General features: G+C 33.3%; 1 protein-coding gene across 15 annotated transcripts in view; it reads right to left on the bottom strand.

Annotated features, from left to right (window-relative positions):
• LOC129718367 (collagen alpha chain CG42342) overlaps window positions 1–22,425 on the bottom strand; it is a 373,251-nt gene that overhangs the window by 63,520 nt on the left and 287,306 nt on the right. For all 15 annotated transcript variants that reach the window (XM_055669088.1, XM_055669087.1, XM_055669090.1 and 12 more), the window contains one exon: window positions 19,427–19,515. In XM_055669088.1, coding sequence (XP_055525063.1) covers window positions 19,427–19,515 — 89 coding nt within the window. The remainder of the gene's footprint in view (window positions 1–19,426; window positions 19,516–22,425) is intronic.

The following is a 22,425-nucleotide window of genomic DNA, read 5'->3' as shown; positions in this document are numbered from 1 at the left end:
GGATTTGGATTGGATTTCGATTAATTTGGATTGGATTTGCATTTGATTTGGATTGGATTTGGATTCGATTTGAATTTGATTTGGATTGGATTTGGATTTGAATTGGATTGGATTTGAATCAGATTTAGATTGGATTTGAATCAGATTTGGATTGGATTTGGATTTCGCTTAATTTGGATTGGATTTGCATTTGGTTTGGATTGGATTTGGATTGGATTTGGATTGGATTTGCATTTGATTTGGATTGGATTTGGATTGGAATTGAATCAGATTTGGATTGGATTTGGATTGGATTTGGATTGTATTTGGATTGGATTTGGATTGGATTTTAATCAGATTTGCATTGGATTCGGATTGGATTTCGATTAATTTGGATTGGATTTGCATTTGATTTGGATTGGATTTGGATTCGATTTGAATTTGTTTGGATTGGATTTGGATTTGATTTGGATTGGATTTGCATTTGATTTGGATTGGATTTGAATTGGATTTGGATTGGATTTGAATCAGATTTGGATTGGATTTGGATTGGATTTGGATTGGATTTGGATTGGATTTGGATTGGATTTGGATTGTATTTGGATTGGATTTGGATTGGATTTTAATCAGATTTGGATTGGATTCGGATTGGATTTGGATTGGATTTCGATTAATTTGGATTGGATTTGCATTTGATTTTGATTGGATTTGGATTCGATTTGAATTTGATTTGGATTGGATTTGAATCAGATTTGGATTGGATTTGAAGCAGATTTTGATTGGATTTGGATTGTATTTGGATTTAATTTGGACTGGATTTTGTTAAGATTCGTTTTTGATTGATTTTGGACTCGATTTGCACTGGATTTAAGCTTTATTGGATTTGGATATAGATTGAATTTTTGTATCAATGTGGATTGGACTTGGATTGGATTCTGATAGGGATTTGGATAAGGTTGAAACTCAATTTTGATTGGGTTTTAATGGACTTGGATTATATTTTGATAGAACTTGGAGTGGATTTGTATCGGATTTAATTGGAAATTGGATTGCTTTTGAACTCAATTCTAATTTGTTTTTGAATGTTTTTGGTTTGGGTTTGGATGGGAATGAAATCGGATTTAGTTGGGGCTTTGTAAGTCTAAATGACATACTCAGCCAGTGTTCATTATTCGCATCTCCGAAAAAATCACATTCATTGTCTACTTTGTAACTTAAAATGTAAGTCATAGCACAAAAAAATGTTATTAGTTCATGAAGTAATACTAACGGATTGATTAATCCGAAATTAGTACGGTGGAAACAGTATTGCAATAATCCAGTAAAACGAAAAAGACGCAGTGAGGCCCGAAAATCCAATTTCGAAAGTATTGTTGATGAATAAAGATGGAAAAAATCACTCCAAACAATTTTGAGTACACATGCAGTGCTTTTTCGATTTTATCAACATTCGTTTTTATCACTATTCGCCAAATTAATACTCAATTTTCTCACGCTTTCTATTTCGATTGTATAACGCTTCAGCAAACAAAGAATAATGACGTTATAGAAAGAGCATTAAAAACATGAGCATGCGTACCTTGACCTAATGGCATTTGTATAGTTTCATGAATTCAATTTATTTGCTTTTTTTTACATATGGCAACCAAGTTTGTATTTTATTTGAATGGAAGCAAACATTACGTTTTTGTAGAGCAGTTGAGAAAGAAGATATATTCAAAGCCAAAATTGCTGAACAATTCGGTGATCGTAGAACGTCAATTTGGAAATAATAAAATTTGATTTGATTCCACAGTTCCACATAAACAAGCATTAGTTTTACTCAACTATGATAATGTAGGAAGAATAAAATCAAGTAAATATTGCATGCATAATTACGTTGAGAGCGTTCGCGAAAATGCTATGGAAAAATATTATAAACTAACTTTTTTTTTTTATTCGTTTGAATCTTGAACTTAAAGTCCATTGAACTTTGAATGTGCATTATTTTACTCAAAATGTGATTAATTTAAATTGTAATCAACAAAAATAAAACTGTTTTTATCGTTTCGCCAAATTCACAGTGTCTTCGTATTCACGGTGAACATTTTTTTTAACTGTGAAAAAATCGAAAAAGCACTGTAAATCAAGCCTTAGATGTGTTGACCCGACTGGAACAAGGCGACGGGGCGCGCAGCGAGCAAGGTGGCTCGATCAAGTGGAAGACGACCTGCGGGGCCTCCGCAGACGACATGGCTGGCGAGCTGCAGCCATGGACCGAGTTGAATGGAGACGACTTCTTCGAACAGCAAGGGACACTTCGGCCTGGAGCTGACTGGTAAGGTAAGTATGTGTTGACTTCGTCATCGGTATGCGAGTAAATAATTGTCACTGTTGGTACACTCTCTTCGCATTCCTTCTTACGATATATTTCTTGTGGTGCTTCTTGTGACTGTACAAAGTGAGCCACTGGAGAAATGTATCACTATAAACAGCGAGAGAGATTCCCAGTTAGTTTTTTCCAAGTAATCATTCAACGCGGAGAAATTTATTTTCCGATAGTTCAGTTCAGTTTGCTGGTTTCTTCTATTCTAAGGTTTCTTCTATTCTAAGGTGTTGCGATGTATTACTGAATTCGAGCGCATTTTCCTGTTATGATGAAAAATCCCTGTTAGCTCTAAAACAGCGTTTAAAAATAAATCGCATTTCCTTGCTTGTTTTTCTGTATTTCCTGATGTTTTCTGTTCGAAAACGAATTCGCTGACATGCTCTGATTTTCTAGGTTTTTAACACCCTGTGGAATCTATATTGGATTTGAAATAGACTGGATTTGATTTTTACTGATTTCGCTATTTAATTTTAATTTTAATGAAATTGGATTGGATTACGATTGTATTTGGATTGGACATTAGATGTAGCTTGGATATGGATTATTGAACCGAATTTGAATTGTAGATTATATTGGATTTGAATAGAATTTATATTGGAGATGGAAAGGCTATAGATTGAAGCAGGATTGGATTTAAATATTGAGCGGATTCAGTTAGGATTTTATCTATATTGTGCATACATTGTTTGAATGGAATTGTTAAAGTGAACTTCTTTAAGTTGAAATAAATCTAGATTGGAATTAGGTTAAATTTGAATTCCATTCGTATTGAATTTAAATTAGATTTGGTTTGGATTCTGATTGGTTTTTAATTGGATACAACAAAGATTTTGTTTGGATTGGGTTTGGATTACATTGTGATTTGATTTAGATTATATTTGGATTGGATTTCAATAGGATATGAATTGATTTTGAATTAGGAGCGAAATAAATTTGCAAGGAACTTGGATTGAATTTTGATTCGATTTTGACTGAATTTGGGATGGAATCGGATGGGATTTAAATAAGATGTTGATGAAATTTGGATTAGATTTGAATGAATTTTTGAATTAGATCAGATTTCAAATAATGTGGGATAGAATAGGATTGAAATACATAATATGAAATTTACAACACGTAGGACAGCTTTAACAATTGAAAGTATTTTTTGTGAAGACGATTCTGTTGATGTTAGAAAAAAAAAATTTTTAGCTACTCATAATATATTTGTTTTCAGTGTTTTATATACTACTAGTATATGACTCAATGACTGTAGTGAAGATAGTAGATAAAGAAAAAAATATAATGTAAATAATGATTTGTAAACCTCAAATTTCTTTCGGTATTCCTTGGTTGAGAGCTCGAATCTGAGTGTATGTGTGTGATTTGTTTGGAGAGAATTAACACATACATTTACTGATTGCGTTGCAAATCAGTCATATATTAAACAACGGGACGCCAAATATCGGCCTAAAATGGACGCCGGACACGACAATGACCTTTACGGATAGCCGATTGTATGCATATCATCAGGTTTTGAAACAACCGGATCAGTCCAGGATTCAAAATTTTGACTTCATTGTACTATTTACCGGAGATACTCCGGCTCAGTGTAAAACTTATTTTCTCGTGCCATAAATAGTAGATAAAACAAAAACAAATGTTTATCTGATAACGTCCAAATGATCTGGGTCCGAAACGTTTGTTTGGAATTTTCCAAGGAAAATTAAATGAACTTAATTCGGGTCCTCCCAGTCGGTTAAACCAATTCTCTTTAATTATCAACACGAATCGAAAGCTCCGTTTTTTTTTCACTGTAGGTGGTCGTATCAAGCTGGAAAGATTGTGTTTTATTTTTTTATGTTATTTCAACCACTCCCTTGCCAATCAGTTGAAACCATCGCCGCTGGACGGTCATCAAACAGAAAGATTAAATTCAATTTTTGCGGCTTCCAGCGTGCTTAACAAAAAAAAATATATATTGTGCGAAGCTGTGCTGTGGCGTGTCCACGAAAGAGAATCCACAAAAGAGAGAGAGAGAGAAAAAACATAACAAACAAGGACACTCCCGGTGGGATGTTGGCTACAGGCACCAGGCCCAAGGTCCAAGCTTGCTCTGCTGGTGTGTTGATTATTGAATTAATTGCGGAGAATGGTGTGGTGAGGAGGAGTCAGGGTGAAATCAAAAAGCTGATGAATGGCGAGCTACATTGGCGACCGCTGTAAATTGCGTTCACAAGGTAGTAAGCCACACAAGAGGGGTTTGTGGTGACAGACGGTTGGAAGGTAATCGGCCAGAGACGGTAATCCGATGCTCATGAGCTGTATTGGGGACACGCGTCAATAGGGATGCACTTGGCGTTCTGGTGGCCACCGACTTTTGTTTTGCGATGAAATATGGGTTCGCGTGTGGCTTAAGCGCAGTTTTTCACTGTTTTTTTGCCAGTTCAATTGCTTCGTTTCGTTTGCTTAACGAAGGAGGGGGGTATTGAATCTCTGAGGTAAAATAATTCAACCTGTACCCACAACAGTATTACTCACCTCATCCGAACAAAGAGGATGCTGAGTAGGGCTAATCCTAGGGATACGAGCAGACCCGATAACAGCGCCGGAGCGAATACCAGACGATTCGATTCCGGCGAAAAGTGCGCTTTTACATCGGACACGGATTACGGCTGCTTACCCGCCCTTACCGGTGGTGTCGGCTGTGTTGGCCTTTTACAAATGGCTGCATCAGCAACAGACTGCGAGACTGCAAGAAAAACTTTGCATAAATCATCGCCTTTCATTCGCCGTGTAGATTTATCGCTGTCCATCCCCGGATCTTCCGAGCCGAGAACCCCTTTGGGCTGGGCGGGCAAGCTATGGAACGACCGACCGGTGTCCACGTGGGATCAAATTTCACTATGCCGTGCTGTGTCGTGTGCCGAAGTCGCCGTCACAATCGTTCCCGTACCCTTGGGCGGAACTCATACGGTGTCCGTCCGTTCGGCAGGGGCGATGTGCGTGGAACTAACTTGATCGGATCGGAAGAGTTAGGGACGGTAGAGTGTGGTGGTGAGGTTGTGTTATCGATCCCTTCGCATTATACTGCAATTGGTAAAATGCTATTGATAGGATAAATATTTTTGCGTCGGCTGTGATGCCAATGGAATTACAATGGGCAGAAGTGACATGAATGGTAAACATTGGAAGTTATTTTAAAATAATTAATTTGTTTAGCTCTGGCTGGTAGCAAGCGAGATAAATCTCTGTTGCTTTTCATACAAGGATAAATTAAAAATAAACCTATGTCTGCTTTTGAATGAAAAAAGTAGTTGCATGGCGCCCATGGCAATTGCTTAATAACAATGGCCTGTATTCAGAACAAATAATCAGATTTACTCATAATAATTATTTTGGTATTATGTATTCACAGTCAAAAGCTGTTAAAATTCACTTAATTTTTTTGTTAATGTTAGCCACTAGATTCCTGTGCACTCAAAACAATATGTTTACGAAAGAATATACAAATTACCCTCAGCAGTTTTTTCTATTTTAGAATTCGGTTTTCGATGTCAAATATCCAATCCAATATTTTGAGCGGTTAAATTCAAAATATATGCAAAAATTGTAAAGAGAGTTACAGTCAATATTATTCCCACGTTTTTATATTATAACAAAATAATAATGATTGAAATGTCATTTCATTTAGAATCTAACAAAATCATCGAAACAAATTGTGAAAAGGTACTGAAAATTTACAGTAACACTGTTTCTATTCCGAAAAATTTATCACATACTTAAAAGTGAATTGATTTGTCGAACTGCTTTACCATAACGAAAAATTTGATGGAAAATCTTTGACTTTTTTTTCTTAAGGCAGGGTTTCTTGTTTGTTAGTTAACTGTGGCTTCTTTCATTTGCGTATCAGATAGTATTAATTGTAACCTATCTTAGATCAGAAGCCAAACATAAGTGTGCCTGGGCCCAACATCGGTGCGATACACCAATAGTATTCTATTATCTGTTGACTTAAAGCAGTCTCACATCAGGGAGTTAGACTATTTTGTGGTTTATCGAAAAAATCACACAGATTTTTGCGCGGCTCCAACAGCTTTCTCACTGTCTGTTAGTCTGAGCCAATACCAAATATAAATAAGTTAATTGTGCCTCTCTAATCAGCGAATGAACCGCCAAGAGCTATATAGAGACGGATAAAAATTATATATATGATCAAACGTACTCTTTCCTACTAACATGAATCTCATTCCTGTGATCTTTGTGGAGATGCAGATATTAACACGGTCTGCCAACGATGGTGACGCTAACATCTTTTTCCTCTTCCCACCTGATTGCAAGGGCGTGGTCGGTGCTGTTATTAATCATTTACAGAATATTAGTGACTCAAATTTTTACAATGGGTCTCATCCAGTATTTAGCTGAAAAGATGCACACACTTTCTATTGTTAAAAGTTGTCTTGAAAGGTCCCACCGAAAGGCAAACCGTTGATGAGATCGAAATTAATTTGGCAAAAATTACTAATAATTTTTTCAAGGTTATACCACAAAAGATCAAAATAATGGTCGCAGTGGTCCAAATCTTACAAAAAAGGCAATTTTTTATGACAATTTCGGTTGCAACTGTTTGATAGCAATTATTCAACAGCAATTTGATAATTTTTTGATGGCAATTTCCGGTAGCAACTTTTCGACAGCAATTATTTGATGGAAAATTTTTAGTGCATTTTCCTGATCGCTATTTTTTGGAGCCTATTTTATGATATCAATTTTTTTATGGTCAATTTTTGATGGCAATTTATTGAAGACCTTAATTGGATGGGAACTTTTTTGAGGCAATTTTGAACGACAATATTTTAGTCGTAATTTTTGTAGCAATTTTTTATGGTAATTTTTAACAGTCATTTTTTGGTGGCATTTTGATGAAAATTGCAATTGTTTTATGGTAAATTTTCTGATGGTACATTATTTGATGATTAATTGATGGTTAGTTTTTTATGACGATTTTTAAGTGCTAATTTGTTTATTGCAATTTTCATAGAAGTTTTTGGGCAGCAATTTTTGTTGGAAATTCATTGATTGCAATTTTTATGGTAAATTTTTTCAAAAGTAAACTTTTGATGGCAATTTTTTTAAGATTATTTTATGGCAATTTTTTGGTGAAAATTTTTGATAACATTTTTCGGCCACAATTTTTCGAGCAATTTTTTTGTAGTAATTTTTCAGTGGCAATATGGCCATCCACTATGGGAACTTCTTTAAAGCGATTTTAATGGCAATGTTTCAGTGGCAGTTTTCGTAGCAATTTTTTATGGTAATTTTTTGAAGTCATTGGTGGCATTTGACAATGACAAATTTTTAATGACCACTTTTTGATGCAAATTTTTCGATAGCAAGGTTTGGATGGCAATTTTCCGATGGCAAGTTTTTCAGGGTCATTTTTTTGGTGGTAAGTTGAAGATAGCAATTTTTTGAAGGCTTTTTTTCAGGTTATTTTTTGTGGCACTTTCAATATAGCAATTTTTTGTTGGAATTTTCTTGATGGCAAATTTTTATGGTATTTTTTTTTCTGAAGGGCATTTTTGATGGTAATTTTTTGGTGGCAATTTTTGAAAGCAATTTTTCAATGGAACCTATTTAATGGCAACTCTTTTAAGACAACTTCTGATTGCCATTCTTTGGTGACAATTATTGATGTCAATTTTTGGTGGCAATTATTTTATGGCAGAGTTTCGAAGCCAACTTTGTATGGCAGTTTTTTGGGTGGCAATTTTTTCTGGAATTTTTTTAGAGTCAATTTTTGCTAGCAATTTTTCGATGGAATAATTTTTTGGTAGCATTCTGGAGGCAAGTTTTTATGGTAATTTTTTGGTGACAATTTCTTGATGATAAATTTTTGATTGCAAGTTTTTGTAGGGAATTTTTGTATTGCAATTTTTGATGGCTGTTTAATGATGGTAATTTTTTGAAGAGCATTTTTTGGGGGTTAGTTTTTATGTCAATTTTTTGAAAGCAACTTGTGATGGCAATTTTTTGATGGCACTTATCTGATGGCAATTGTTGTAGAGTCAATTTTTGCTGGCAATTTTTTGATGGAATTCTTTTTTGGCAGCATTTAGGAGCCAACTTTTTATGGAAATTTTTGGTGGCAATTTCTTGAAGGTGAATTTTTTATTGAAATTTTTTGAAAGGAATTTTTTGATGGCAATTTTTTGATGGCTATTTTTTGGTAGCAATTTTTTTGATGGTGATTGGAGGTATTTTTTTATGGCAATTTTTTGAAGGGCATTTTTATATGTCCATTTTATGGTAATGGTAATTTATAATGTCAGTTTTTGGTGGCAAGTTTTTGAAGGCAATTTTTTTATAGCAAATATCAGATGAAAATTTTTAGATGGCACTTACTTGAGATAACTTTTTATAAGCATGTTTCTAATGGTGACTCTTTGATGGCAATTTAATTTCAGTTAATAAATAATAAATAATAATAAATTTCAGAACAGTTTCGATGCAGTTGTATATAATTTTCAGTGTGTTTTAGTCAGGTTTAGTTCAGTTTTATTTTGTTTCAACTGGGTCTTAAATCGTTGTTAGTTCAGTTTGGTTTAAATTCAGTTTTAATTCTGTTTCTGCTTAGTTTATGTTAGGTTTCGTTCAATTTTGATTTAGATCCAGTGTTAGTCTAGGTTAAGTTTCAGTTTCAGCTAATTTTCATATTAGTTTCAGCTGAGTTAATTTGCAGTTACAGGTTAGTTCCAGTACAAATTTGATTCAAAGTCATTTCAGCTGTAGGCAATTTAACATCAATTTTAGTTTTTTGTTGTTGAATTACAGTTCGGTTTCAACTTAGTTCAAGTAATAGATGAAAAATATTAGTTCCAGTTCCGTTTCAATTCAAATTTATTTTAGGTACAGCTTTAGTTTGGTTTCTGATTAGGTATAATTTAGTTTTAGATTAAGTTTCAATGTAGTTTCAATTTCAGTAACTTGTTTCAGTTTAGTTTCAATTTTGTTACAGCTCTGGAAAAAGTTCAGTTGAGCTTCACTTCAATTTCACTTCAGTTTTAGCTGAGTTTCAGGTCAGTTTCAAAATAGTTGTAATTAAGTTTTAGTTTAATTTCAGTTTATCTTTTTTGTCCAGCCTAAGCTCAGTTTTTGTTTAGTGTTACTTCAAGTTCAGTTCAGTTCTGCATAAGATTCAAATCGATCCTAGTTAAGTTTCAATCCAATTCAAGGTCAGTTTTAATCCAGTTCAGTTTCTATTAAATTTTATCTCAGTGTCAGTTCAGGTTCGGTTTAGTTTCAATAAATTTGCAGTCCAATCACAGTTTTGTTATTTTTTCAGTTTATGATCGGTTTTTGTCAAATTTCAATTCAGTTTCAGCTAATTTTTTGTCAAGTTTAAATTTAGTTTCAATTCAAATCATGTTAAGTTTGTAGCCAGTTACAATAAAGTTACATTTCAGTTCCAGTTTAGTTTAGTTTCAGTTTAGTGTCTGGTAATATTTTGATGGAAATTTTGTAATGGCAATTTTTTGAATTTCAGTTTCCCAAAAAAGCGAACCTTGGTGCTACATTCCGATTCGGAATTTTACCTTCTGTTTACTATACACAGACTTCGCAGCCAACCGTTATGTGTATGTGGACAATTGCGGGGCTAGCGCTACGATCCTACTGACACTAACAGTTTCTCCCGTTTGATTCACTTCAGTTTTAATTCAGTTTCAAATCAGTTTGAATTCGAATTTTGTTTAGTTATAGCTTTACCTCGGTTGCTGCCTTGGTATAATTTAGTTTTAGATTCAGCTTCCCGGCAGTTATAATTTAGTTTCGATATAGCTTCAGTCCATTTTCAGTCATTTGTTTTAGTTTCAGTAAAGTTTCAATTCAGTTACGGCTCTGTTTCAGCTTAAGTTCAGTTCAGTTTCAGCTGAGTTTTAGAACAGTTTCATTTAACTGCAGTTTTATTTGAGTTTTTGTTGAGTTTCAGTTCAGTTTCAGCTAAGTTGCAATACAATTTTAGTTTAATCTCAGTTAAGTTTTAATGTCAGTTTCAGCTCAGTTTTAGTTTTCAATTAGGACTCAGCTCAGTTCTGGTTATGTTTCAGTTCGGTTCTAGTTTAGTTTCAATTCAATTTAAATCAGTTTTGAACAAGTTTCAGTTTCTATTAAGTTTTATTTCACTGTCTGTGCAGGTTCGGTTCGGTTTCAATAAAGTTGCAGTTCAATCTCAGTTTTGTTAATTTTTTTCAGTTTTTGCTCAGTTTTTGTTCAATTTCAGTTCAGTTTGAACTGATTTTTTTTATGTTAATTTTTTGGCTGGTTTTAGTTTCAATTAAGTTTCAGTCTCCCAGATGGTCTCGAGGTACGATGCTGGCCTAACAAGCCAGTCGTCATAGGTTCGAGTCTAGGCTCGGGAGAGACTGTTAGTGTCAGTAGGATCGTAGCGCTAGCCGCGCAATTGTCCTGTACACTAAACAGTCGGCTGCGAAGTCTGCGTATAAAAAAAAAAAACAGAAGGTCAAGTTCCGAATCGGAATGTAGCATCAAGGCTTTGCTTTTAAGTTTCAGTTCAGCTTACTCTCAGTTAATTTTGTAAAGTCAATTTTGTGATGGAAATTTTTCGGTGGCAACTCTTTAATGGCAATTTAATTCCAGTTTCCCATTAGGTTCAGTGTCGTTTCAATACTGCTGCAGTTAATTTTCAGTATTTTACTCAGTTTTAATTTAGTTTCAGTTTGGTTTTAGTTCAGTTATAGTTCAATTTGGCTTTAGTTCAGTTTCAGATCAGTTCTAGGTAAAATTAAGTTCAGTTTAAATTGAGTTGTAGTTCAATTTCAATTTAATCTCGGTTTCAGTTCTAGTAATGTTTAATTTTAGCTTCAGCTGAGTTTAGTTTTAGTTTCACGTTAGTTTCAGTATAAACTTGATCCAGTTTCAATTCAGTTGCAGGTAAGTTTCACATCAGTTTCTGTTTCATTTTTGTTAAACAATTTAAATTTAACTTCTGACTAGATATAGTTAGGTTTCAGTTTTAGAAGTTCAGTTTGAATTCAGTTTAAGTTTAGTTTCAGCCCAGTCATAGTTAAAGTTTAGTTCAGTTACAGTAAAGTTTAATTTCAATAAAGTTTTAGTTCAATCTATGTCAGTTTATTTTCTGTTCAAGCTTAGTATTGGTTAAGTTTTATATTCAGTATCAGTTAATTTTTAATTGCGTTCCAGTTCTGTTTCACTTCAATTTCAGTCCAACTTAATTCCAGTTTTAGTTATGTTTCAGTATCAATTTGAATAAACTTTAATTTCAGGCTCAGTTTACCTTCAGTTTAGTTTTGGTTCAGATTCAGTAAAGTTTTAGTCCAGCTTTAATAAAGTTTCAGTTCAATCATAGTTAATATTTTTTAAACTTAGGCCCAGTTTCGGTTAAGGTTCATTTCTGTTGCAGCTCAGTTTTGATTGAGTGTTAGTTCAATTTTAATTTAGTTTCAGTGCAATTAAAGCTCAGTTTATGTTTATTTTCAATCTGGTGCCAATTTCAATTGAATTTCTATTAAGTTTTAGTTTGGTTTCAGTTCAGTTTCAATTAAGTTTCAATTCCTTTTTATTTTTCATTTCAAACTTCGTTTTAGTTCAGTTTGAATGCAGATCCAGTTCAGTTTTGATTAAGTTTCAGTTCAGTTGAAGTTCAGGTTCAATCCAACTTGAGTTTAATTTCAGTTTAGTTTAATGTCAGTGTCAGTTTCGATTGAGTTTCAATTTACTTTGAGTTCACTTTCAATAAAGTTTTGATGCAATCTCAGTTCAATTTTTTTCAAGTCAAGATCAGTTTTAGTTTAGTTTTTATTCAATTTCAGCTTAGTTTCGGTTAAGTTTCGGTCCGATTTTAGTTTAATTTCAGTCCTATTTATTTCAGTTTCAGTTCCAATTGACTATCAATTGAGCTGCATTTAAGTTTCAGTTCAGTATACGTTTAATTTCAACAAAGTTTCAGTTCAATCTCTGTTCATTTTTTTCAAGCTTGGTTTTGGTCCAGTTTTATCTAGTTTTAGTTCCAATCAAGTGTCGTTTCAGTTTCAGTTCAATTTTTTTCCAGTTCAAACTCAGTTTTAATTCGGTGTGAGCTCAGTATTGGTTTGAGTTTTAGTTCAGTTTTGGTTTAGTTTCAGTCCAATGTGGGTTCAGTTTAAATCATATTCCAGTTTCAATTAAGTTTCAGTACAATTTCATTTCAGTTTCAGTTCAGTTGCAATTTAAAAACACTTTCAGTTGAATTTTAATATAGTTTCAGTTTAACAGAATTTCCATCTTAGTGTCAGCTTAGTATCAGTTAAGTTTTTATAAAGTTTAATTTCGTTTCCAGTTTGGTTTTGGCTCAGTGTCATCTGAGTTTCAGTTTCAATAAAGTTTCAGTACAATTTTTTCCAGCTGGTTGGTTAAGTTTAGGTGTGGTTTTGGTTTAGTTTCCGTTTTATTTAAGTTCAGTTTGAATCCAGTTTTAGTTTCAAATAGGTTTCAGCACAATTTCATTTCAGTTCAGTCCAGTTTGAGTTCAATTTTGATTTAGGTTAAGTTTAATTGAATTTTCGTCTATTTTCAGTTGAGTTTTTGCAGAGTTTCATTTCAGTTTTAATTTGTTTTTGATTCAATTTCATCTCAGCTTTAATAAAGTTGCAATAAAGTTTCAGTTTAAGTTCAGGTTCAATAAATTAACAGTTCATTTTTTTTTCAGTTCAATTTCAGTTTTAGTTCAGTTTTGGTTAGGTTTTGCTCTGTATTGGTTAGGTTAGTTCAGGTTTGGTTTAATTTCCATTTTATTTGAGTTTAGTTTAATTCTTGTTTTAGTTTATAATAAGTCTCAGCACAGTTTCATTTTAGTCTCAGTTCAGCCCATTTCAAGTTCAGTTTTATTTCAATTCTAATTTAGGTTCAGTTAAATTGAATTTTCATTTTAGTTTCAGTTGAGTTTTATAGAATTTTATTTCAGTTTCAGTATCGTTTTAGTTCAATTTCATCTCAGTTTTAATAAAGTAGCAATATAGATTCAGTTTAATCTTAGTTCAATTGTTTACATGGTTTAAGCTCAGTTTTAATTCAGTTTCAGCTCAGTTTTGGTCAGGTTTCGGTTGAGTATTAGTTTGGTTTCAGTATAAATTATTTCAGTTCCATTTAAGTTTCGTTTCAGTTTCAGTTCAGTTTCAATAAAGTTTCGAATCAAGCTCAGTTTTAGTTCAGTTTTGGTTAAGTTTCAGCTCAGTATTGGTTTAGTTTTAGTTCATTTATGGTCTATTTTCCGTTCAATTTAACTCTAGTTTCAATCCAGTTTTATTTTTAAATAAGTTTTAGTACAGTATAAGTTTAGTCCAATATAGGTTCAGTTTCAGTTTTAATTTAGGTTCAGTTTTATTGAATATTCATTTCTGTTTCAGTCAAGTTTTTTTGAAGTTTCATTCCAGTTTTAGCTTGGTTTTGGCTCAGTTTCATTTTATTCTCAGTCCAGTCTCAATAAAGTTGTAATAAAGTTTAAATTTAATCTCAGTTTTTTTTTTAGTTTCATCTCAGTTTTGGTTAGGTTTCAGTTCAATTGTAGTCTAGTTTCAGTTTAATTTTAGCTCAGTATCAGTTTAACTTTAAGCCATTTTAAATTTCAACTAGATTTCATTTCATTTTCAGTTCAGTTTCAACAAAGTTTCAGTTCAATCTGAGAACAATTTTTTTTCAATTCCAGCTCAGTTTAAGTTTAGTTTCAATTCAGTTTCAGCTCAATTTTGGTTAGGTTTCAGTTAAGTTTTAGATTAGTTTCAGCCCAGTTGATTTCAGTTCCATTTCAGTTTTAATCCAGTTTCAGTTCTCATTATGTTTCTTTTTAGTTTCAGTTTAGATTCAATTCAGCTTGAATTATGTTTCATTCCAGTTTAAGCCCAGTTTAAGTTCAGTTTTAATTCAGATTGAGCTCAGTATTGGTTAAGTTTTACTTCTGTTCCAGTCGAATGTAAGTTCAGTTTTAATCAAGTTTCTGTTTCAATTAAATTTTATTCCAATTTCAGTTCAGTACAATTCAAGTTTAGTTTCAGTTCAATTTTAATTTAGGTTCAGATCAATTGAATTTTTATTTCAGTTTCAGGTAATTACTATTAAGTTTCATTTCAGTTTCAGTTTGGTTTAGGTTCAGTAACATCGCAGTTTCAGTTCAGTTCTATAAAGTTCCAGTTCAATCTTAGTTTATTTTTTTTGTTTTAGTTTAAAGCTCTAGTGCCCAAGTTCCAAGACTTCGAAAAATCACTATGAATTTTTATAAACATTTTTAAGTATTGATTAAAGCTTTTGTGAGGTTCAACTGGAGACAGTATCAAGACGGCCCTAGGCACTAGAGGGTTAAGCTCAGTTTTTATCCTATTTCAGTTCAAATTTGATTAGGTTTCAGTCCAGTTTTTTTAAGTTTCAGTTCAGTTTTAATGCAGTTATAGTTCTAATTAGGTTTTGCTTCAGTTTCAGTTCAGTTTCAATAAAGTTTCAGTTCAAACCCACGTTTGAGTGCAGTTTTTGTTCAGTTTTAGCTCAGTATTGGGTAATTTTTAATTCAATTTTGATTTACTTGCTGTCCTATAAAAGTTTAGTTTTAATCCAGTTTCAGCTTCGATTAAGCTTTAGTACAGTTTCATTTCAGCTTCAGTTCCGTTTTAAGTCAGTCCAGTTTAAGATCAGTTTTGATTTAGGTTTAGTTTAACTGAATTTTCATTTCAGTTTCAGTCAAGTTTTTATATAGTTTCATTTCAGTTTCAGTTTGCTTTTCATTCAATTTTATCTTAGTGTCAGCCCAGTTTTAATAAAGTTGCAGTAGAGTTTTGGTTCAATTTTTTTTTTGATTAAGCTTAGTTTTAATTCAGTTTAGTTTCAGTCCAGTTAATTTCAGTTTGAGTTTATTTTTAATCCTGTTTCGTTTCAGTTTCAGTTATGTTCAGTTTAGTTTTTGTAAAGTTTCAGTTATTTTTTTCCCCTTAAAACCCAGTTTTACTTCAGTTATAATTCAGTTTCAACCCAGATTTGGGTAATTATGAGTTCAGTTTTGATTTAGTTGCAGTCCAATGTAAATTCTTATGTTTTAATCGAATAAAATAAATTTCATTATAGTTTCAATTGAGATTTTATTAGGTTTCATTACAGTTTCAGTTTCGATTTAGTTTAGTTTCAATTCAGTTTCAATAAAGTAGCAATAAAGTTTTAGTTCAATCTCAGTTCAATTCTTTTAGTTCAAGCTCAATTTCAATTCACTTCTATTTCAGTTTCAGTTCAGTTTTGGTTAGGTTTCAGTTCAATTGTAGTTTACTTTCAGTTCAATTTAGGTTCAGTATCAGTTTAGTTTTGATCCAGTTTCAATTTAGTTTCATTTAATTTTCAGTTCAGCTTGAGTTCAGTTTCGGTACAGTTTCAATAAAATATTAGTCCAATCTCAGGTTAATTTTTTTTAGTTTAAATTCAGTTTTAGTTTAGCTTTAAGTAAGTAAGTTGAAGTTTTATTTAACTTCTGTTTCGTTATTTCTAATTCAGCTTTAATTTCAATTGAGTTTGAGCTCAGTTTCTTTTTATTTTCAGTTCTGTGGTTGTTTAGTTTCAGCACAATTTAAGTTTAGTTTTATTCCAGGTTCGATTCCAATATAACCTCAGTTCAGTTTCAGTTTTGTTTCAGTTTGGTTAAAGCTCAGTTATAGCTTCAATTCAGTTTTTGTTTGAAAGTGATTCAGTTTCAGTTTCTAATTAGTTTCAGTACTGTTCCAATTCGGTTTCATTTTATTTCAAGCTCAGTTTTAGTTTAGTTTCAATTTAGTTTAACTTAGTGTTGGATAAGTTTGAGTTTAGTTTCATTACGATTTAAGTTTTGTTTTGATCCAGCTCCAGTTTCAATTAAGTTTCTGTACAGTTTCATTTTAGTTTCAGTTCTGTTATAGTTCAGCTTCTTTTAAGGTATAATCTAGTTTTAATTTAGTTTCAATTTTTGGTTCTTTCCGGTGCTGTGTCAGTTTAGTAACAATTAAAACCTATTATTTTTCGCAACTTTGATCTGGTTTCCTCGAATATTTTCCCGAATCTAATCAAATGATTGAAAAAATTATTTGGGGACACAATTTTGGACGACTTCCAGTCAAATAACCCACTGTGTAATGAATAGTGCACAATCGAAATCGGCAACAAACTCCGCCACAGCGCACCCAAAACTGTCGAGCTTTCGAGTTGTCCAATTCCAGCTCAACACCGCCGGGCCGTTGTCGTGACAGGTTGGTCGGTTGGCAACACGTACTTACCATTCCAATCAGCAGCAGCACCATTGCCCCGGGAAGGTGTGTAGCACCCAAAATTGAATAAATAAACACAATCGAAATGCATTCATGTAATTAAACGAAATGCCGCGGTATTTATCGTGATTTCCACGGTTGACGGTTTTGTCCGGCGTCGTTTCAAAGCGGGTACAAATTACGCACCAGAAAGTGTAACACAAATACGGTTCCTATGCTTTAATTTCTAACGGTTTAATTCAATAATAAGCTTTTCGTAGTTCACAGCAAAAACAACGTTGTGAAATTGCTTCTCTTTGTTTGCCTGCGAGAATTTCATCCAGAAACGAATCGAATTGCTAGAATGGAACCACAAAACCGATCACAATTATTTATGCTATTGGAAAGCTCATAAAGTTCCTCGGAATTCCGTGGGTGGGTGGGCTTGCACACGTGTATTAAACATTCACATTAGCACTAGGCGAGTGGAAAATCAAACCGCGTATAATTAAAGTTCGAATTATCATAGCGGAAAACCGCGCCCACAAAGGATGCTGCTGCTATCAGCGGAATTTGGCGTGCAGCCCAAAAACCGGGGGTCTGTGCCGTGTTTAACAGCGTCGCTCAATTTAGTTCCCGGTTCGGTCACTGATGATGGTTTACAGGGTTTGGGGGCAATTGTTTGATTTTCGTACAGCGGAAGCTTAATATAAAAGGATACGTAGCTGCCGGATCAAGTTGTGCGAATAATCCACGATTTTAAAATTGAAAACTAAACCCATCTCATCTCAGCAGGCCACGCATGAGTTGCGAGCGGCATAATGCAGCGGGTTTGCAATGTTCTCAATCCTTATTCTGCCCACGTGGGCGGAAAAGCCTCTCGGTTCGTCGAAGTTTGAATGGTTCGGGCTGCGGAAAATTGATGGAGAGGAAAATCAACAGTGGAACAAAATACGCGCTAGAATGAAAATGCAAACATGTAAACATAATATGCTAAACCATCAAAATGAACAACATCTAAATTATTTATGAGCCCGTGTGGATAGGACCGGGCTTCCCCACGGTGTGCCCAAAAAGGAAGGGATGGGTGTCAGCAGGGGGGAAGCAAATAATAATAATAAAAAAACAAATAAGCAGCAAGCGTCGGCGTTTGCTGCGAAGTTAAGCAGTGGATTGAAAGAGCAACAGAGAGGATAGAAAGCGGGGGGTCTGCGTATTTTTTTTTTTTGCTGCTTATTGCCGGCGTTTATTTTAATTCTCTCTTACATTGTGTTTATTTTTACATTTTAATAAAAGATAATGTGAACATTTAGATTCGATCTGAAAGGTGACAGCGAATCTTTCAAATCATGCTGGTATTTGCATTTTAATTGCATTCCCATGATTGACGTATGATAACTAGAACCGCATAATGCTGGAATGGAAAAACCAAAGGGTTTGATTTTTGGGAAGGCTTTTACAAACACTACAACCAACAATAAAATGTTTCCACCTTGCTGAAACTTTGTATAATTTTTTGCCTGTTTTAAATTTTTGATATTAGCGGTTTCGTAGTTTTAGGAAAAATAAGATAAAAAAACAAAAGAACATATGATGAATAGTCCGAAGAATAGTGATTAAAAAAGATTATATATAAAATTATATATACAACTTAGAATACAGATAAACCTTTTTCCAAACTAATTTACAGTTGTTTTCTTAAAACTTAGCATATTATTAAACTGTATTTTGTTCGAAAAATCCAGCATGCATGATAACCATTCCGAACACAAGGGGGTAGCGTAATTTATGTTTATCTCGTTCCGCAACTTCCACGCACCGGGAACACAGATGATGAGCTGTGCGGTTTTGCGGTTCCCATTTGGTGGTTTCAGCGCAGCGCCCTCGTGTTTAGATGGACTAAAATGGGTGGGCAATATATTTTATCGCAGAATCGCCACTGGAGAGGGCGTTCGAGCAGACGAGCAACAGAGACGACACATTCGGTGGGAGTTATTGTGACATTCGTGATGACAAATGGAGTGCAAACGAGCTTACAACATACATGCTTGTCTCGGAAGCTCTCGCTAGTCGTTCTTTTACGATGGCGAATGATTAAGTAATATTTGTTTTCTCCCTAGTTCGGTATTCGCTGTACATTTTCTTCTATGCACATAATTTTAATTCCACAAATTCCAATTCAGACTTTGTTTTTGCATATTTACAAAAAAACGCAACTCGATCAGACACAAATCGCCTACTGAGTCTCAATCTTCGCCGTAAGTTTTTTGCATGAACATATGCACCAACCACGCGGCATGCTGTGATTCGATCCTGGCTAACAAACAGACATAGGAAAGTGAAACCAACCGCAAAAAAGGTTCAATTTTCAATTCGCTCGAAACGCGGGGTCCAGCTTTGAATTATTTATATCCAATTAAAATAAATAAAATTTGCTCGTTTTTTTCCTGTTTACGTCCGGCCATTTGCCGGCCGATTTGCGGACCGGAGATTGCGGAGACAAAAGTCGACAAACATGCTTTCTTTGATGTATGTGATGGTTTAGAATCGAGCCCGGGGGTTGGCCGTGGATCGACTCCCACAGTGCTATTCAATTTGCTCAAATGCGAAAATCCAGTTTGGGAGCAATCATGCAAAAAAGCAGTATTTTTACGCAATTTGGATGCACATTTACTAAATCATTCGTGCACAAGCTCTCTTGTAGCGTGCAGTTTTTTTGCGTTGGTCATCGAATCAGTCAGTCAAAGTTGCGGGTTTAGACTGTGTTTCCGCTCAAATTTGTTCATGTCTGGGGTCGGTTTGTGGGTTTTTATTGCTGCTTGAGCTCATAACTTACCCGCTTGCCTCGTTTGCCTCGAGGGCCTTTTTCTCCCTGCGGTCCGGGTGGACCTTCGGGACCTAGGTCGCCTTTATCACCGGGAGGTCCTGAGGAATAAATTCGACAAAAAGACAGATCTATTAATAACGAGCTTGGAATTTCATACCATTCCATAACTTGGAAAGTTGTTTATTGGAAATATTACTAACTAAGAGAAAAGAATGAACTTCTTGGATAAAATTTATTAACTTAATTGAAAAAAATTGGAAAAAAAACTTTTTAAGCTAAATTTTTCTTTCCCATTATTTTCCCATTTTCCTAGTCCATTTACCATATCTTCATCACTTTCTTCTTGTCTTTGCTATCTTGTTCTGATTGAACTATTCTGCGTTAAACTTTTAATTTTCATTTTGCTTCTTCATTGACCTTAAACGTTTCCAATTCTATTTTCTATTTCACTTTTCAAATTCCCTTTCGCATTTTTTTTGTCCTTTAACTTCAGTGTTTCCTATTCACCTGGCTTTTTCTACATTTTTTTTGTTTTTTTAAATTAAGAAAAAAACTAAATTAACGACAGAAATTGAAATTTACAGAAAATGATATAAATGATGCATTTTCCATATTTTTGCAATTTTTTGTCACCTTTTTCGTATTTATTTTTCTTATTTCGCTTCATTATCCTATTCTTTTCAATTCTTTTGCCCATCGTGGTTTCCAATTTTCCTCGTTCATCTGTTTCTTTTTTTTTGCTTTTAAATATCCTTTCCTGTTTTTGTTTTTCATGTTTTCCTTTTCAATTCCCAATTTTTTTCCATTTGTTTTCGTCATTGACCTGTCCTATTCCATTTCTCGTTTCTTCTTTCTTCTCTAGTTATCTATTACATATCTTCTTCACGAATTGCGATTTTAGCTTCCATAACCCGAAATTATTAAAGCAGTCCCTTTCTCGTTTAACCTGCTCATCTTACTTTGCAGGTTTCTTTTATTTATTTATTTCTAATTTCTCTTTTCAATTTTCCTTGCTCTTCGCTGTTTTCCGTTTGTGCTTGTTTTTCCATTTTCATGTCTGTACCATAAGCTCTTTGCTATTTTTCCATATCATATTTCCCTTTTTATTCCATTTCTCTTCATCTTTTCGCTTTGTAGTTATTCTTCACGTGGCTTTCCACCAATTCTTAGTTTTGTTTTTATAGTTTAAAATGATTTACTATTTTCCAGAGTATTTTCTATTATTTTATTTTCTTGTTCTCATTTAACTTTTGCTCCTTTTCCTCTTATCTTTCAATTATTATTCTCTTTTTTCATTTTGCTTATATGTTGCCCATTTCTCTTTCCACTTTTCTTTGCTGTTTCTTTTCGTCCGTTACTTTCCTCTTCCATTTACCTATTTGCTTTAAATTTTCTTTCTATTTGCTATTCATTTTATTTTTTCTTTCTCGATTTGTTTCCAATTCCAATCACCATGGTTGATTCTCCGGTGCCATCTCCTATTTCTATTTCCTCATTTCACTTCGTTTTTTTTTCTTTTCAATATCCTTTTTACCTCCCTTTTTCAATTTACCTAATTCAATTTTTTGTTCAATGTTAGAAATTAACATCTCTTCTTGACGTTTCTTCGTTCTAGTGCGCATTTCAGTAATCTTTGTAACAATTAAGGTAAAGTAGGGCATAACTGGTAAACGACGTTGACAAATAGACAAAAGAGAGATTTTTTTTGTACTTGCATTCGAAAAACGTTTTTTATTTTATACATTTTTTTATTTCAAATTTTTTCGTATATTACCTCAGTTACTTTCTCTTTGTAATTCTTTGTTTTACTTCAATTTTTCATATTCTTTTGCAGTTCTTCTCGTTTTTATATTTTTCATTTCTTCTTTCAACATTCCCTGTTCATTTCTCATATATTTTGTTAATAGTAATTTGGGATTTTGTTTTGGAGCACTTTTTTCATTTTCCTACATATTTTTTTTCTTTTCTTCCTTTCTCAAATCATTATCGTAATTTTGTCTCTTTTTTGTAAATCGTATTTTATTGTCCTGTTTTAAATTATCGTTTTCCATTTATTTTCGTTATTCTTATTTCCTGTCCCATTTCCCATCCAAATTTCTCTTTTCTATTAATCTTTCGCTTTTCTTTTTTACCAATTCAGTTTTACTTTTTTATGATTTTCCAAACTCTCGATTTTCTTTTCTATTTTCAACAATTCTCCCCCATTATTTTTTTTCATTTTCAGTTTTCATTTCCCTTTCTTATTTTGCTGCTTGATATTAGGTTGCACGACAAAAATGAAAAATAAATGATAAAATGATAAAAATAACAGAAAAATAATACAAACTTCCAGATCACTGGGCAGCTTTTATTTTTCTTTTTCATTTTTTTATCCTTTTTCAACATTCTTCTTTGCTTTTACTCTCCTCTTGTCTTGTCGTATCTCTCTGGTTACATGCATCCTTTTTGTATAAAATTCCCTTTTTTCCTTTTCTTAAATCATTTTCACATTTTTTTTCCTATCTTTACTAAACGCATTCGCTTTCCTATTTGTAATATTCTTTTTCCATTTATTTGTGTTATTTTTGCTGTTTGGCGTTTCTTGCTCTTTGTTCTGTTTTGACATTCGCATACCGATTTTCGCACATTTTTTCACTTTTTCTGTGAAAGTTATAAAAATAAAAATAAAAATGACAAGAAATATGCAGCAAAAGTCATGAAAATTAAAAGAGGATAACATTACACAAAAACGGCAAAAAATCGATTTTGCTGTATTATTTTCTCTTTCAACTTTTTATAGTTTTTCGTTTATTTGCAGTTCGCTTGCTCATTTTCTTCGTCACCTTCTTTTGCATTTCTCTTTCTCATTTCTCTTACTTTGCCTTCTTTGCAGTCTGATTTGTTTGTTATTTTCACACCTCCCTTTTTTACTTTCTTTGCTCATTACTCTTTCTAATTATCGTTTTCTCCATTTATTTACTTTCTTTATTTATTTTCGTTTTCCATTCATATTTCATTTCGTTTTTCAT

Source organism: Wyeomyia smithii, chromosome 1 (genome assembly GCF_029784165.1).
Source record: "Wyeomyia smithii strain HCP4-BCI-WySm-NY-G18 chromosome 1, ASM2978416v1, whole genome shotgun sequence".
Lineage (NCBI taxonomy): Eukaryota > Metazoa > Arthropoda > Insecta > Diptera > Culicidae > Wyeomyia > Wyeomyia smithii.
This window is presented reverse-complemented; position numbering and strand designations above follow the sequence as displayed.